Source organism: Anas platyrhynchos, chromosome 1 (assembly GCF_047663525.1).
Source record: "Anas platyrhynchos isolate ZD024472 breed Pekin duck chromosome 1, IASCAAS_PekinDuck_T2T, whole genome shotgun sequence".
NCBI classification, from domain to species: domain Eukaryota; kingdom Metazoa; phylum Chordata; class Aves; order Anseriformes; family Anatidae; genus Anas; species Anas platyrhynchos.
Genome location: NC_092587.1, coordinates 183,588,344 through 183,607,384, shown reverse-complemented (window position 1 = coordinate 183,607,384; position 19,041 = coordinate 183,588,344). Strand labels below are relative to the sequence as shown.

At 43.2% G+C, this 19,041-nt stretch overlaps 1 protein-coding gene across 11 annotated transcripts in view; it reads right to left on the bottom strand.

The window, feature by feature from the left end:
* Positions 1 to 19,041, bottom strand: part of STARD13 (StAR related lipid transfer domain containing 13) — a 291,838-nt gene that overhangs the window by 106,545 nt on the left and 166,252 nt on the right. The window contains exon 1 of one of the 11 annotated variants that reach the window (XM_038174625.2): positions 15,380 to 16,087. The exons of the other annotated variants lie outside the window; for them this stretch is intronic. Within the exon in view, the coding sequence (XP_038030553.1) occupies positions 15,380 to 15,548 (169 nt within the window). The 5' untranslated portion in view covers positions 15,549 to 16,087. Of the gene's footprint in view, positions 1 to 15,379; positions 16,088 to 19,041 lie in introns of those variants that run through there. 11 annotated transcript variants of the gene reach the window in all.

Sequence of the window (19,041 nt, the reverse complement as noted above, 5' to 3'; positions counted from 1 at the left end):
GGAAAAGAAAGTTCACTGTGAGGATGCTATTAAGTACAACATAACCAAAGGGCTGTTCTCTGGTCTTGTTGGAGAAAGAACAATCAGGATCATCTTTTACTTGGTCTCCCATAACCAGGTAAGTGGATGATTTGGATGAATTGGGGATGAATTGGGTGGAAACTTGACTTAACCACTAGGTTCACAGTTTGTGACCAGCAGTGCAAAGTCCAACTGATGGTTAGTTACTAGTGGCATCCTTCAGGGATCGAAACCAGGCTGATACTGTTTACTTGCTGTCTTTATTAACAACCTGGGTGAGGGGATGGTGTACGCTCCCAGCAAGTTTGTGGATGACACCAAACTGTGGAGAAATGGTGGATATGTTGAAGGACAGGGCTGCTATTCAAAGGGACCTTGAGAGGCTGGAGAAATTGGCTGACAGGAATCTCAAGGAGTTTAACACAGGGAAGTGTAAAGTCCTGCACCAGGGATGGAATAACCAAATGCAACAGGACAGGCTGGGACTAACTGGGCAGGGGCACACCAGAGCAAACCCTGCAGAGGGTCATCAAGATCGTCAAAGGGCTGAAGTACATGACACGGGAGGAGAGACTGATGGTGTTTTGCTCAACCTTAAGAAGAAAAGGCTACAGCTAGGAGAGCCCATTGCTGTCTTCATCTACTTAATAAGAAAGTGTAGAAAAAATGAAGCCTAACTCCTTCTAGAGGTGCACAGTTCTAGCTGGAAACAAGTTGCAGCACCATGAATTCAGTGAGATACAAAGAAAAAGAAAATTTACCACAAAGTCCTTGGAGATACTCAGAACTAAATTGGACAAGGCCCTGAGCAACTTGATCAAGCTGTACCTGCTTTGAGCAGGAGCTGGACTAGATGACCTCCAAAGGTCTCTTCCAACCTAAATTATACTGTGTTTCCTTGAAGTCTTTGGTCTCAGTGCCCTGGAGATTCTTGTTCATTGAAGTAAATTGTTTTATCAAATCAGCAGTAATGGTTTCTGAACATCAGACTACAACCAGGTGTATTTCTTGCACTTTCTGATGCTACTGTAATGCCCCTGCACAAGTTATTTGTCATTTGTTATTTTCTTTTAGCAAAAGTGCTTTTCTTTGCCTCCCTGAGCTGTACCAGTAGGGACCTGAACTCTTTGTTTCCAAGATAATGTTCATTACAGAGCTGGTGTGAAGACATGGTGTAATCGTATTTATACCACCTGTTTTCTAGGCGCCAGTGGCACCTGTGCCTTACTTAAGGCTAGAATTTGAACTGTACTTCAATGTAAAATGTACTTCAATTTGATTAAAAAACAGATTGGGTGAAAACCCAAGTCCAAAAGACAATGACCTTTTCAGTGGAGGCTGATGCTTATTTTTAATCCATATTGAGTAACTCATTGAAACGCCTGGAGTCCAGTCTGCTGAATATAACACTTCCCTCCAGTGTAATCATCAGAATTAACCATCACATCTCATCCACTCATGCCAACAAGAAAGGGCTTCACATTGCCTTGGTGCCAATGGCTAAACAAAAGATTTTACAAACCGCCTGACACCTTTTGTACTTGCTTTGCATCATAGCAAAAGAGATCAGTGTGAGCATGCAGCAACAGAGAACCAAGTTCATCACAAATCTTCCAGTCTGGAGATGATGCATACATCAACCATACCTGTGTGTCCTTCTACTGGAAACCGAAGCATAAATGTTGTATATGTTTCTTGGTGTCTCAGATTCTGAAGACTATGTTAATGTCATGGAAAAAACAAACTCTCCTAAATTATTCAATAAACAAAATCACAATATCTGATCTGAAATCAGGTATTGCCATATAGATCCCCACTTCTGCTAATAGAAGGACCACATGTAAAAGATAAAAGATTCCTGTTTAGATCAGCAAATTAATTTGTATCCTTTTTATTGCAGTGAAATTGTAGTAATTATTGCTAAAAGTTAGAAAGTCAAATTTTAAGTTTATACAAATGTTGAAATCCTGACAACAGGGAATTTGATTAATTTTAAGATTTTTTTTAAAGCACCACAGTTCAGTATTTTCAATTCCTGTTGCATGGCGTTCATACCTCTTACATGAAACATTAATTATGATTTTGTATGGTTTTATTACAGCTTAAACAATGATGTGAACTTAAATTCAGTATGAATGACATCAGTTGTTATGTATCTAACAAGAAATGATCATCACTATAAATCTATTTTACATTTTACAATGATTGTTTAAGACAGCTGAGCCTCATATGAGCTGAAAGAGTATGTCAGCATACAGCAGCTGCTGATAATAACCAGCATGTGCTGGCAAGAGCTTTTTGTTTTCTAAAGATAATTAAAACTTGCTATAGTTTTCCAGCTGCTACACAGTCAACAAGGAGTACTCTTAAAAATGGGTGGTGTATTTCTGATTCACTTTAAAGGCATTGTGACCATCTCTACTGAACATTCACATAAAGACGATTGCTCTACGTTTTCAGTTTTTTCATGCATTTTCTGCAAAACAATCTATATGGCAATAGCTTGGATAAAAACCTGTTAAGTGTCAGCTTCAGATGTTCAGGAGGAGGAAAGCATTGTAATAACAACCATTTGTAACATTATAACAATAAAACATAGATATGGAACTATTTGCATCCTTACCCTTAAAATTCTGTATAATCTGTATTCACCTTGTATTTTAAAAGCTACCGTCTCTCTTTATGCCTGTAGTTTTCCATTGGTCCTCATTAAAGCCTTAAGATGGGATGTTTCCAGGATTTTAGACTACAGTTATCCTCCAGTTCTTGTGTAACTTCATGAACAGTGACTGGTGAAGACCAGTTTGTCTTCCCTGGTGTCAGCAGGCAAACCATAGGGCCTTTGCCTAATTAGAGTCCAAGAGCAATGCAGTATTTTTCTTAACCAAAGTGTTGTACAGAAGTCGTCCAAAACATGATGTTTTAGAACAATGAATTTTCAAATGTCTGAGTAATTTCTGATAAGCACATAATTATTTGGTTCAAGTCAAGTAGGTGAATGGTTTCTCAAATAACCCATGTGTGCTTAGTTATGAAAAAATAACTGGTTTGAATAAAAAGACTCTGATGTCAGGGCATAATTAGTCCAAAATACATTATCTCCAAGGATACAGAAAACATTCCCAAATTATTATCAGGGCTATGATGAAGTACTATACACTCTTTTTCCCATATCTCCCATTTTGCAGGCTGCTGTTTATAGAGCCAATCCAGACAAGCATGCCATGAGCAACCCTGTCCAGTGGTCCTAACCAGAGGCAGTACGACTTAATGAAGGAAGCTTTCTAGAGGCAGCACCCCCAGTGCCAGAAACAAGTACTGTCAGAATAAAGCAGAGAAAGGATGAAGTTACAGCTGCCTGGGGCAAAACACAGTGACCATCATGCTGGTGAGAGAATAGGTCTCAGCCCTACTCCTGAGGCTATGCTGAATCTGTAGCAGAACAGACTTTTTCACATAGCAAATTAACGATTTCCATACTTTCTGAAATATTAATTTCTATATAAACCAACCAAATGACTACAGAATTGTATTTGTTTCACATCCTTAACAATATTACTTGGTCTGGTACGGAGCAGCACGCGGTGGAGGAGGAAGTTCTGGGTAAGTAACTTCCAACAACAATGAACTACTTAAGGTCTTGAAGTGCCTAATGCCCTCAGAAATCTAATTTTCAAGGCTTATAAAATTATATAAATAACTATATGAGTACCTATTCAAAGATAGATAGATAAGTAAATAGAAAAGAACAGGGAAACTCTGGCTGCTCAGCTTCTACACCATAGTCCAACAAACCTACATGACTGCTCTCATACAAGGCATGTGTCCACTGCTGGTAGTTCACATTCCATGTCCATGAACCTGAGCTCCATCACCTGGTAAGCCTGGCTGGCAGCACTGACGGAGCCGTGGGTGGGCTGTGGGACATCACTGGGTTCTAGGCCACCCCACATGCCCAGAGTAGCCCCTGGAGTAGCAGCTGTGGGAGGTACCAGTGTGCAATTCAACTAACAGGAACATACTTGGCCCATCCCAGGCAGCTCTGAGGGCTGCTGGCTCTCCCTGAGCACCTAAAGTGCAGAGAGGTTTGCACTGCCAGACTGAAAATATAACCCAAAGAACAGAAAAGCTACTAAGCTTCCCTCAGCAGTTGTCCAGTTCTCACCCAGATAAATGAGTGGATGTCAGAAGCCAGAAGATAGATTGAAATATGGATCAATATTGAAATATGGATCAGTGCAGTAAAAGGGCTACAAAATTGATTATAGAGGACTGGAGTACCTCTCCTGTGAAGACAGGCTGAGGGAGCTGGGGCTGGTCAGCCTGGAGAAGAGAAGGCCCCAAGGAGACCTTACAGCGGCCTGCCAGTACCTAAAGGGGGCCTACAGCAAAGCTGGGGAGGGACTCTTTGTCAGGGAGTGGAGTGATAATGGCTATAAACTAAAAGAGGGTAGATTTAGATTAGGTATAAGGAAGAAATTCTTCCCTCAGAGGGTGGTGAGGCCCTGGCACAGGCTGCCCAGAGAAGCTGTGGATGCCCCATCCCTGGAGGTGCTCAAGGCCAGGCTGGATGGGGCTTTGGGCAACCTGGTGTGGTGGGAGGTGTCCCTGCTCATGGCAGGGGTTGGAACTGGGTGGGCTTTAAGGTCCCTTCCAACCCAAACCATTCTGTGATTCCGTAATAGAAGGACCTGATATTAGGGAAAACAAGAATTACTAAGAAATATTTTTTTTTTCTTTAACAGCTGCAGTTGTTTCCTCTAAAACTTCAGATGACAGAACTAATGAATGGACCAAAACATAAGGGACCATTTGAAATAATAACACTCAGCAAATAACACCGCCATTATGTGTCAGTGAGTTAAAATGCTTATTATGCAGTTCAGCTGAAACTCAAAAGCACAAAGCTTTGGACACAACCGGCAGCAGCAATGTCAAAAAATAGTTCAACATAAAAGAGATTTAAAATGTCACAGGAAATCTCTTCCTTCAAAATTGGCGCTGCCCATGAATAGACCATTCTTGGTCTGAACAGATGAAACCCTGTGCCCCGTGTGTGCTGTGTGTGCGCAAAGGCACCCCGCTGCCTCCTGCAGATCTCTGCAGTCCCATCCTACACAGATGAAGGCAGGACTGAGCTGAAATGGCCTGAAATTGGTGAATGAAAGCCTCAAGACAAGGACAGCTGAGCACAACAGCAGGTTCTTGCTTTCAAGGTGAGGCGCTGAATGAGGAAAGGTTACACCACAGGCTGTGCATCACCACCACCATTATTCGATCCAGGACGCGTTGCTCAGGCAGTGGTATGAAATGCAGCTTTTGCTGCAGTGGCTCCAGTTTTGGCAATGGGGTGTCTGATTTTAACGCAGAATCAGCAGTTTGAGTGATAAAGTGGTTTTGGACTACATATTCTGAATATCTCAGCCTGTTAATTTTGAAGGGACTTTTAAACCAGATATACTCCAATGAATGCTTGCTGAATTTAAAGGAAAATAAAGTCCTTTTAACTTTGGAGAAAGCTTAGGCAGACTGCCACTCTTAATGAAGTGAAGCTGACGGAATGGCAGTTTTAAGAAGTCCTCAGAAAAACATGTAAATATAACTGTAAAAATTAAAACAAAAAGGAGAAAGTTAAAAGCCAAGGACTTACTGTCTCCTCATCTGTGCCAAGCATTAACTTTTGGATTTTACATTATCCCCCTCATATAAATATTTGCAGGAAGAGAAAGCCATTATCTTTGAAGTTACAAAATGATTAGATATTCAGCTGCTGCCATCAGATGCAATTAAAGGCACAAAACAAAACTCAAATTCATCCCAGAGAACATTCAATTTTGCCAAATATATTATGAAAAAGCCACATTGTGCGGCTATATGAGCCTTGTCCTGTCCACATTCCTACTCCCATACCAGTTGGAGACTAGAAAAAAATAATCATCCTGCCCTTTCCTGACATGAAAAGGATGCAAAAGGGCCATGCCTCTCACACAAGCTCCATGAATGCTACACTTGTGTGATCTGACTATTCACAGAGACGCTTCTCCCATCTCAAATCTATAGTCTTCCTAAGTCTTTGGTCCCTTCTCATATCTCACATCCTTTGAAAGGATGCTAGATGATGACAAGCAATATGATCTCATTATTCGGAGTGGTCTTTGCTCATCAGGTTCTGATTTTATATGAATTATGGATATTGATTTCAAAAGAAGATCTGAGTTGTGGTCAGTTAATACGAACTGTCTGTTCCATGGTCTGAAATAATAAAACAATTAGTTGGCTTTTTAATGGAATTTACTTATGCATTTATGCAGGAATGTAAAAGTTCATGATAAGACATTTACTTTTGCAAGCTTTCTTCAGAAACTTCAAACGTTAAAAATTATATTACAGCAAGAAGTGTTTAATATTCTTGGTTTAAACTTCTATGTTCTGATTTTTTAGATCTGTAGAGCAAAGTTTCTCCTCTTTTTGCATCTTCTGCAGCAGTGGAAAGAGTGGTTACCTTTATACCACTAAATGAAAGACAGACCAATTCCTGATTTTTTGGTCAAGCAGCATCACCTGGCTCATGCCCATGCTATCTGAGACCTGCCCTCTCTCCAATAAGCATGCTTCACGTTGAGCTAACTGGAGCCAGGCAGTCTGGCCAGGAGCTTGTGGACAACATGGATAACCCACACTGAAATACTGGCTGAAAGGAAGCAGGTAGTAAGGAAGGGAACAGCAAATCTGGAGAAAAAAACATGGTGCACAATGTGTGCTGGGGGGCTGCAGAAGCAGCAGCTCCCTTGTACAGAAGTTGTAGATGAGCAAAACCTGCGCTACCATCCTACCTTTCAGACATATCTGGCAGTAAAAACTGTGCTGTAACCTTCAGGGAAATGTCTTTCCTTTATGAGAGGGTACAGTATTTTCCTGCAAATGTGATTTCAAGAAGGAAACTGAGAAATCTCACCCCCAAATTGGCAGATTTGGGAGTGGAATGCTGGCTGGGGGGGGGGTAGTTCATAAAAAGAATAAGAGCAAGAATTAAATCCAGGGATCACACATTTACGTATTGTTTTTTCCTGTACTCCTCAACCACTCAAATGACAGAGATTCAGAAATAAGCACGGCACAACTGATAAAACAAACAAACCATGAGAAACACCAGTGACACACTGAGGATAAAAAAGTCCGATACCCTTTAGGCTGTTAGGACTGAATGAGAGAGACAATAACAAATATATACAAATTTTGCTTCCAAATCCTGCAACCTTTGCTCATACAAACAGACCTTCCTCCAGCCACAATCCTATTAAAAGAGAGCACTATTATTGCCAAAGGCCTGTAATATCTAGCTCATTAAAACAATACCGGTTGACATTATTAGGATTTATTATTTTGCTCCTCTAGTGCAGACAAAGATTCATCCGAGTACATTGCAGAGCTGAGTCCTTCTTTGGCACTTTGAGTGGAAAGCAAAATGCCTGGTATGCTCCAGCAAGGCAGTCTGCATGCTTGGCAGATGGTATTTACTTAAGACATACTGCACAGCCCATATTTTAAACTAAGTTATGTCTCTGAGTTCACCTAACTTATCACAAAGACAAAAACTAGTGTTCGTCTGTGGGTGGATGTTAGTCAACCCCCCCGTAATCTGACGTGTTACGGAGTGATTCTTCTCCCGGCAGAATTAACCTCCTCAGCCCAGTTATAGATCAGAGGCGAAAAGCCACAACATGTTTCCAGCCTGAGTCATGCACATGCTTCTCAGCTAAGCCACAAGGCTCCCAAGTTCTCTGAATCATGCCGGCTGCTCTCCCATAGTTTCTAAATACTACAGCTCAAGGTGCTCCAGCCCTCCTGTCCCGCCAGTACGGGATGGTGTGCAGTCAGCGGTGTGATGGTTTGCCCTGGTAAGCTCAGCTGACCTGGTGAACTGAACCTCAGACGGGAAACTCATAAGAGGTTTTTAGGCAAAAGCATACACACGAGAATTTTACGAGGCATGAAGATGAGGGTTTACTGACTTGCCCACATTCAAGTACCCGCTTAATAAGAATAAAGAAGAAATGACACGACTAGCATACACTGGATCAGGCCCACAGGCCATATAACTCAGTATTCTGCCCTTAAATAAATAAAGCAGCTATTACAAAGTGGAACAAACCCAACTACGGACAATCGTTTAAAACCAAACTACAAGGGAGATGTTTTTTTAATCCCTCCAATTAGTGGCTTAGGCTCTAATCTAAATAAACAGTATGTCCTATAGGAAACAGCTCATATAATTGTTTAAGTGCAACTAAAAGTCTGAGAATATTGTATGATACAAGATAAAAACAATGACTGTGGCTAAGATACTATCGACGACTTCATGGTATTAGCATTTGAACCAAACGAAAACAAAAAAGCCCATTAGTATCTATTACCTAGAGAGGAAAATAGTATCTGTCTGGAGCTTAAAAATGCTAATTTTTTAAATTAACACTTACAGGGCTCTGTATTTTCAGAGATTTATGTATAAATAAAGACATAAGAGCATCCCAGTACAAAAAATTCAAATTCTCTTAAATAATCTATTTTTGTGAGTATTTTACTTCTGTTACATAGCATTTTATATACCCCAGTGACTTATCAGTTCTAAAATTAAACCAACAAAATACCCTAATTATTAGTACACTGATGTTTCATTTATTGAGCATACATCTTGCACTTAATGGATTAAATGTCTTTTAGCATTCATACCTCTAATTACACAACAGGGTTAATTTGAAAATTAAAAATCTCCTCAGTGATCAATACAGGAGACAGACAGCACAATTACAGCTGCTCGTTTCACCACGAGCAATTTCAAAACAAAAATGTCTCAAGTTAGATTTCACCTTGGCTGAAATCCGGCTTTCAGTGAAATCAAGAGCAAAAGTCCCCCAACTCAAAAGACAAGCCAAGGTTTCCTTCTCTGCTTAAACTGCCTGTGTCAGCACAGCCTGCCTGGCTACCCCACGGCTGTAAGAGTTGTACCACAGAGCCACTGAAGGGTTGAGGTTGGCAGGACGCCCTGTAGGCCCCTGGTGCCCCCCTGCCCAAGCAGGGACACCCAGAGCAGGCTGCCCAGGCCCACGTCCAGGCGGCTTTTGGAGCTCCCCAAGGAGGAGACCCCACAGCCTCTCTGGGCAGCCTGTGCCAGGGCTCCGTCACCCGCCCAGCACAGCAGTGCTGCCTGGTGCTCAGAGGGAGCCTCCTGGGTGCCCGGCTGTGCCCATGGCCTCCTGTCCTGGCACTGGGCACCACTGAGCAGAGCCTGGCTCCGGCCTCTCTGCACCCTCCCTTCAGGGATTTAGGGACACGGATGAGATCCCCCTGAGCCTCCTCTTCTCCGGGCTGAGCAGCCCAAGTTCTCCCAGCCTCACAGCAGAGATGCTCCAGTCCCTGCATCATCCTGGAGTCCCTCCGTTGGACTCCCTTCACTGTGCCCAGGCCTCTCTGGTACTGCAGGGCCCAGAAGAGGATTCAGCACTCCAAGTGCAGCCTCACCAGTGCTGAGCAGCAGTGAAGGATCACCTCTCTCAACCCTCTGGCACACTTTGCCTAATGCAGCCCAGGACAGTGTTAGCCTTCCCTGTGGCTAGAGCACACTGCTGGCTCATGCTCAGCTTAGGACCCCAGGTCCTTTTTTGCAGAGCTGCTTTCCAGCTGGGCAAGGCCAGAAGGAACCATTATCATCGCTTAGTCTGCTCACCTGTATCCCACAGGCCACAGGATTTTAGCCAGTAATCGGTGCATTAAGCTGATTGTTTCTGCCTCAGCAAGTGCATGAGCTTTCAATCTGCTCTAACTTTGGTATTACTGGACAATTTTGAACCTCTTTACCAGGTGGTGGCTCCAGGGAAGGTTTCTCTGCCTTTCCTTTTCAAATGTCCTGTTTTCCATGAAGTAAAACCTTGCAAAACTTCAATTAGCTGGACTGTAATCTTCCTCACTACTATTTATGTATGTATTTTTATAAACACACCTCAGGGTACTTTGACTTTATAAATACACCTCAGGAAGTTTACATTTTTATGCAAAAGTGGCAGCACAAATACTTCAGCCATTTCAGAGTACTAGTTTAGAGAGAAAGAAAAAAAAAGATGTTTTTAAAGAAATCCTACAACTTCGTTGAAAAATTCTAGTTTCCTCACATTTTGGGATGAGAACTTCAGGAACAGAGCATGTAAGGAAGGAAATTTAATAGTGAAGAAGCTTAATGCAATGTAGAGCCTCAGTTTTTAATAGAATTTCACATACTGTAAAAAAAAAAAAAAGAGTAAAAAAAAAAAGTTTCACAGACTTCATCAAGACTTGATGTTGTTCCACTGACCCAAATACTGCATGTGCTGTGAGTTCATGCCCACCCCACATGCTTGTCTGACTGGACAGAGTGATGGGCCATGCCCCAGCTAAGGTCTGCAATGCAGCTCTGCAGCTGAGGATCCTTCCCCAGGTAGCTCAGGCCACCCCAGCCCCAGAAACATCCCCTCCTGCCTTCTGCTGGGTCTTGCTGCACCTCTGATGCACAGCTCATACAGAAAAACTACAAACAGCTACTGCTGCTAGATAGCCCACAAGCTCAAGGGGCTGGAGGTCACTATCATAGGTCATCATTATCATCAAGTTGAGTCCTGTAGGCTCACCTTTTGCTTTCTTGGATTCAGACAATTAGGTTAAAAGATGTATAGGTAAAGTGGCCAGCATCCAGAATGTGGGGAAAGGTGTAGTCCGGTTTGCCTGAATAACTGTATTTTGGCCTCTTTGTGTCTTTGAACAAAACCATAGTCTTTAATTACACAATCATATCCTGCTTCCAATCTCCAGTGATGGACAGGTTCTCTCTACTTGTACACATATCCAGCAGAATGAGATCCTTTTTTTTTTTTTTAAATGCAGATTACGACTGCACCATTTTCACTTGCATCATTTCCAGGTTCTCCTTCTGAGCACTGTATGGCAGTATATTACAGCTGTCTATTGCTGCTATTTGGTTTGGTTTATGTTGACAGATGAGATTTAAAGTCACCTGAAACACACGTCACTCACATCCCTCTGTAACACCTTCCGCAAACTGGAAGCTACTCATGCTTAGAAAAGACAAAAAAATAAACACAATGAATTAATTCCAGAGTGAAGAATATAGACAGAAAAATGCATTTGTTTCTCTAACACTCCCTCAAACCAGGCAGGTGACATACAATAACAGTAATCACAGAAGTTCAAAACTGAACTTACAAGAGTATAAAACATCTGCTGAATGTTGAATGGAGAGTTTGCCTTGAAAAGTTGTAACACGCTTTGAGATTGTTCCATCAAAAGATCCTCTTAAACAACTCTTGCCCGTGGACATGAACTGAGGCAAATCACAGAGCATTACTCACTGTGGTCAGGAATTTATTCACTAAGAACAGGAATTCATCCTATTTTTTCTTCATATTATTTTCTTTCTGAAAGTGCAGTCTAAAAACCAAATCTTTCTGTAGATATAAACATGGATCTTTCTTTAACAGCAATGCCTAGCTGTGCTGGGGAAGAATGTGGCTCCATTCACCTTGACTTATGTTCTACTTGGGCTGCACAACCACTGCTTTCAATTTAAAATTTTCAGTAATTCTTCATTGCTTTTCACCTACAACTACTTTTTATATTTTCTGTTCTATCCTGTATTTAGCCATGTACTCTGAAAGAAATAACAACTTTGTGACTCACGTAATATAAATTCTTGAAAGTCACCACCTTATTTATTTAAAGAGCACATGAGTAATCATTAATGAATTCTCATACAGTTACTGCCTACACTGTTTGAATAAATACCTCAGACCAAACGTGCTACACCCTGTTCCTTTACGCTGAGGCATGTGTCCCCTTCAGCATGGAAACTAACGGGCTTAGGGGGGGAAAGGGAATCATCAAAAGATCACATTTTGAAAATACCTATTTAATATCAGACAGATAATTGCTGCTTGCATTCACAGGCCACCACATAATTCTGCCTCAAGGAGTCAGTGTGAACACAAACCAAATATTTAGGACTTTCAAAGTATGAGCTGATTAAAATAACAGTCTAGTTCGTTTCATTTCCCTTATGGTGGTTTTCTTTTTAGAAATGATTAAATAACATAATTCCTATAATGATTCATTTTGTTTATTTTTAACTAACACCAAAGGAAAATACAAAGGAAAGCTTCTTCGGCAAAAGTGTTTTTAAAGGAGGAAGAAAAGCTGTATTGCACAACATGATAGAGTAATTCAGCACCATTTAGAATAGTATATGCCACTTGTGACAGAAAAGCTAGAAGTGCATGCAACACTTGGTATTACTCTGCATTAGTGAAGCAGGTTCAGATCCCGGGCTGGAAGCTCTGAGTGCTCTATCCGTTGCTTAGTAAATCACTCCTTTCAGTAAGGAAAATTACCCCTGTTGTAAGAACTTCAGTGTTTACTATTGTGGCTGCCTCCGGTTTGAAATCTAGTAACCGAAAAATATCCGCACAAGAAGCAGAGAGCAGGTATTCAAACAAGCCCCAAGGCAGCTTAGCACTTAAACATGTGGCAGCTCTCCTTCCAGCAAAGCAATTAAGCATGCAAGACTCATCATTCCAGTGATGTTAAAATGAAGCCTGGATGTTTTTCTAAACATATGCTCTAGTTCAAGCAGTGACTAGACAGGGGAGGTGCTAACGCAAGAACAAGGGGAGTGGGGTTCAAATACATTCTCTAAATTGGCTTCTTCTTGCCTTAAAAATGTGTGGACCAGTTATATATGAAAGCAGGGAGCCTGAAGAATGATTTACACACGCTTTATGGAATGGGGACACTGGAGGCTGGGTTTGGTTTTCGTCTTGTATCTCCTGATTTAGTTTTCAATATATTCTTGGTAAGTTGCTCTCTGGCACTCTGTTACCAACTAATCATGCTTCCAGGCTGATACCTCAGTCCATGTTGAAGTCCCCTCTCTGCCTGCATCACAGCACTTCCATTTACTTAGGAATGACAGCATCACTGCATGCAACATGAACCCCACCTGCCCTGGCCTGGTGGCAGCCACAGAGGGTTGACCTGCTGGCCCAGGGAGGCCTCGTGAAGGTCTTGTCAGTGCCTTCGGCGGATCTAGGATTCATTCCAGAGCATAAACGGGAAGATTCAGGTTGAGTTATACTAGTTAGACTTAGGTTTATTTTATTTATTTATTTATTGTATTGCTAACACAGGTATTTATTTTAAATTTGTTATTCATTACTTGGAGCACTTCAGGAAAAATGTATACCTCACCTGTGATTTTCTACTAGGCCTGTATGATCCTATATACAGGCACACAGCACGCACATCAGCACCTACTTGCACATTCAGTATCATTATTACTAATGAACTGACACATAACCAACAGTGGACTCTGTCCCCAGCTTTCTATCAGTAAAAGAAGTGTATTCTTAGCAAGCCAAAATACCTAAATTTCTTTTGTGTCACGTTGGTACATGCTGAGCTGCAATGTATCATATCATCAAGGCACTATCCAAGTATAATTTCCTACAGCCTGGCACGGGACGTAATGGAAAGCTGTGGCAGACTCCCCACATACCGAGGACCCGTGCAACAAACTGCAGACAGAAAAGTTGCAACGCAGAAATTCCTATCTGTCCCAGCCTCTCGAGCCATGGCAGTATTTATTGCCTTCATTTCCAATGCTAACTACAGGATTCCAGTATCTCTGCCATGGCATGACGTAGCCAAGGCTGCTTTATGAAATGACCTGATTTTCAGAGTATGTGTATGTCATACTTTGACTGCCGCCTCAACTGCAGCCTTTCACATCGGTCACAGGTTTTGGGAAGATCTTCACGGTGGAACAACTCCTGTATAGCCCGCGACATACAAGGTCCAGGAGGGAAAGCTGTGCAGCACAAGACAGGTAAAGGAGGCGCGTCGAACAGTTTCATCAGTAGCTGCTGCTCAAAAATGAAGTTGGCTCTAACACCGTGCCTAAAACACTTCCAAATAATTCTGAGGAGAAATGAATTACCCTTCCTTTCCATTCAGCCCCAGCTGTACACTGGGTACACAGCATGACATAATATCCTTCCTGAAATCAGAGCTGCAGAGAGGACCAGTATCCTTCACACAGGACCAGTTCCTGAGATCGCGCTGCAAACAACTGCGTTTTCCTAATTGCCACAGAAACTATCTCCTTCATCTTTTTTAAAAGCTGGCCAACGAAGTAAGTATTGTTTTCTTTATAAACACAATAAAGGTTTCATCACTACGTCCCTGTACTTCTGTGAGAGTTTGACAGCCACACATACACAGAATATTACTTGAAAGCAACACACAGGAATAGCCACTCTGCTTAACTGCTGCTGTTCAGAAGCCCTCACCAATTTATTTACTGTTTCCTAGGTAGAGACAGTGAATGATGTGAACTCTGTGACTGTCCCTAGTTAGCAGAATCAAAGACCTTTTTGTAAACTGACAAGAAAGTGACTGAGAAATTGCTATCTTCAGGATTTTATTTTTTTGATGGCAAATATGTGGCATGTTCTTTTCTGTAGGCTGGACCACATCTATCTGGGAAACTGGCGTTATTCAAACAGGATGCTACTATTTACTGATTTGTTTTTTAAGCTGGAAAAAAACTAGTTCAGTTAGCTTTTATTTTTTATACTTGCTTTAAACATTCTGAAGATAATTTCAATTGCACATACAGGGCAAAGGATTTGTCTTGAGGCCAACCTGCATTTAGCTTCAGCCCTGTAGACACTCTGAGAAAATCAATACGTCTGCAGTGACCGCCTAGATAAATGCATAAGCAATCAGAGAAAGCCAAGTCAGCCATTATTCTCAGGGACATGTGACAAGTTTCCCAGCACTCTGACAGCTACACATGCTTGTTTGCAGAGAGGGTTAGCCCCGCTGGCAGCTTCCAGCCGCCCTGGGCTCATGCTTTGTTTTTACCTGGCTGATCACCTATTTGTTCTCTGTGCGTTACAGGCAGCTTTCACCTGCAGCATTCGGAGCAGAGGTACCGGTGCCAGCAGCTGCTGTGCCGGTCAGAAAAGACGAACTTCAGCACTAAAACTCCTGCATAGTTTATGATTAAAAGATTATATAGTTAAATAGCTAAACAGGCACTAGCAGTTGTCTCTTGGTTCTCCATGCCTACGTGCATAGGTGCAATGTGCAGAAAGAGCGAGTTGTGAATGACTGTTCCAAACTCCGACCCAAACCGGATTAGTTCAGAACAGGGAGGAAAAAGGGGCTGGAATTTGAGGGATGAAAACATCTTTGATTACGAAAGCGGGGACCTGCCACGGCAGCTGGCTAGGGAGGGCTCCTGCCAGACACTCACCTTGCTGAATCTTCGTCAGGAGCTGGTGACGTGCGAGAATCCTGCTCGTCCTGTAGGGAGGGCGCCTCGCCGTCTGGTCAAATCGCAAGTACATCTCCTGGCCCTCGGGTGACACTGAGTTGAGATAGTAACAGCCTGTGCCTGATGTCCTGGGCACCTGCTTAAACATCTCTGCTCCTTTAAAATCCCTCCTTCGGTCTCCCCGTGTGGCTACTCCAGATTATAATCAGGGTAATGAAAGGAGGGAGGCAACCAGCCCTAGGGAGCTGAAAAGAGCAAGCGCTTTAAAAGAAAAAGGAGTGCCAAAAGCTACAACTCAGGATTCCTGCTTCTCCCACATGATCTGCAAGGGCCAATCGCTCCGAGAGCAGCCGGTGGAAGTGCGGCGTGCTGGAGAGGGACAGAAAGTCAGCCCAGCACTCACAGACCCACGCCGTCCCACAGGCTACGACGTGCTTCTGCACTTACGAAGCATGGGAGAGCTGCGCGGGGCAGCTTCAAAAACCAAATTAAGAAAGGCTCCAGGCATCTGGGAATACCTCTTTTAGCCTGCAGAGCTCCTTGTTATGCAGGGCTGGGGAAAACCTTTTCCTCCTCCACGCCACGCAGCTGTCGAGTCATCTCCTGAGATGATGCCCTCGCTCCTTTTCTAAAAATCATACCGGTGTTTGCCAAGGGAAAGTCAGCTTAGGGCTGGGCTGTCTGAGTCCCCAAAACCACACAGTACAGCGAGCACTGGAACAAATGAAGCCCTTCCGATGAAAAAAAAAGAAACACAAAACTCACCAAAACAACAGGAAACCCTTAGCAGCAGGCTCTCGGTGTTAGTAAACAAACCCAAAATTCGCAGGATCAGTGTTACTGAGAACCAGCTCCAGCCGGGAAGAAGGGAAAAAAGAGTGAGAGATGCTCGCTTCTTCTGGTTCCTCAGTGTGATGTCTTTTGTTTTTGAACAGACAGAGGGGCATCTGTTTTTTATTCAGTCTTACATATCAACCACCGAGTTTGCAAAACATGACATTTCTTTACTTAATCAAATATAAGCAGAGCGTTGCAATTTTTATCAACATACAGGGAGCCAATCTGCTTAAAAATATACACAGTAACGCTGAAAATGCCCTACTAGTATGCCTGTTGATTAATTTTCCATTACATTTCAAAATACCAGCATCTTGGCTCCGTACACACCTACCCTGAGCTGATTTCTAATGGGGCCGGGATCTTGCCAGGGTGCCTCGTGATGGGAGACGGTGTCTGAAATGAGCACCGCCGGCACACGGGAAGCCAGTTTGCAGCCCTGGGGATGGATTTCACAGATCTACCCGTGATGACACTGCCCATACCTTGCTGTGAGAGCCGCAAGAAGTCACGGCATCCCTTCTTCCTACAGCCCAGACAGGGCAGGGCCCTGGGGTGGCACGGCCGGGACGTGCCCGCAGGCAGGGAGCAGTCAGGCGGTTCTCAGCAGCTGCTGGAGCAACCCGTGAGCCACCCCCTGCACCTTGCCAGGGCAAACATCACCCCCACCCTATTGGGAAGCAGGGAGGACAGTTGTTTCATTCCTAATTATTTATTAAAACGTTGCTCTGTGCAAAAAAAAAAAACAAAAAAAAAACAACTTAGGGCAGAGTTTTGCTGAGATGAAATTTGCTTTCATTGCACGTTATGGATTTTGTTCCTAATAGACACGGGGCTTTTGCTGTGCAATAAAATGGGGAACTATAATTGCAGGTGCTAGACATTTAAAATGAATGCCCTAGACAGAAAGCCTCCAGGACCTGTTATTACCGTCCACTGCCGCCTCCCAGTCCTGTGTCTTGCTGTATTCTGCTCCAGATGTGGCCGCGCAGTCAGGGGGGATGACTTCAAACTCGAGACAACATCATGTACATCGGGGTGTGGGTCTGCACCCCAAACAGGACACGGCTGGCAGTGGGAATCTCCCATCTTGTCCCCGCTGCCGTGTGCAGGGCAGAGAGGCAGGAGAGCTGCTCAGGGGCAAGCAGAGGGAGCCTGGGGGGTGAGGGGAAGGGTGCTCACCCTTCCCACCCAGCTCGCTGCACCCTGGGGAAAGTCAGCCTGTCAGCCACTCCTCCGCTGTCTTTTGAAGAGTAAATATCCCAGGGACTCCTGAATGTCAATTATATGCACGGTGTTTATCCAAAGAGACTTTGTCACTATGCAGGGAAATTCTTATTTGATTCATCTACAGCCCTCTGATCTAATTCTACTTATAAAACGCTATTGCTAGTGGAAGAAGCGATTATTAACATTTCATAGCACACTATTTAAATTTTCATAGGGATTTCTTTTTTCTCCTGGAAAATGCACAGACTTTTCTTCAGCTAATGGGATTCCGCATTGTTCCTTACGGTACTTCTAGAGACTCATAACCAGTTTAACAGAAATGTAATGCTTCAAAAGGCAGACCAAAGGAAAAAAAAAAAAAAAAAGCCAGAGCAAGAGCCTAAGTACAGTACTGACTGGGGAACAAGTGCAGCAAGGGCTGAGCTCTCAACATGCCTGGCTATATGGTATATTAGAGAGCAAAGCACCAGCCCTAGTGCCTCACTCCCATGTAGGCATTGGAGGTAAAGGGGCACCTCCAAGCTGCCCTCCTGGCTCCCTGAGCAGCACTTCTCAGCCCTCACAAAGGGCAGAATTAGAAGCAAGGTGATGAATTTCCCCTCCTTCCTGCACACCAGGGTCAAAACCCCGATGTCGGAGCTGCAGGGCTGCTGCAGGCACCACGCTGCCTCCTCTGGGGCTGAATTCTTTGGCTGCAGTCCAGCACTTGCATAGTAGTCAAATAAAACAAGAAGCAACAAGAGCTAGCTGCTCTCACAGCGCCCATTTGAAAGCTCCCGTGCTTCAGTTTGTGCACGGCGGAGGAAAGAAGCAGTCCTCCTTTCATTTAAAATGACTGTCCCCTTGTTCGGTGACTGTCCTGTCACTCCCTGTTTATTTTCAAAAATGCATAAGTAAGTCATTCACGTGAGAAAACACCTCTGGCCACCAACCTTTGGGACGAAAAGGACTACAGAAGCATAAGCTCTTAAGAGTTATATAAGAGAGCTAATTAATATTTCAGTTTCCGTTTACAGACTGCTGCTGGAATACTTAGCAGAGCAGCACCAAACTTCGCGCTGATGCACCTCTCCGAAAAGCATTCAGAGACAAAAGCATCCTTGCACGCTCTACCAAGGCTGGAGGGGACTTGGAGCACACGCATGAAATCACTGCCGGCCACAACAGCAAGGCCCTTGGGATGGGAACTTGGTCCCCGAGTTCCTGTGTCACGGCTGATCCATGGGAACAGAGATTTCTTCAGAAAACTAAAAAATAAAAATGTTCTTAGCTAAATCAGAACGTTTACGGTATAGCAACTATGTGTCACTGTTAGATGTGTAACAGAATAAACACAAATGTGATGAACCCTGAGATGTTCCGGAAGATCAGGAAGCTTTACTTAAAGGCTTATGAACACAGCACAGCATTACGGAAACCTGCACTGTGTTTAAGTAGAAATGGCAGAGCTCAGGGATGTGTACTCTTCAGTGTATGCTTTCATAGGCAGAATGCAACACTTGATTTTCTCATTGATTATTTTTTTTGGTCCTCTGCCTCTTTCTCTCACTGAAATTGCATTTGGTGTGATGGCA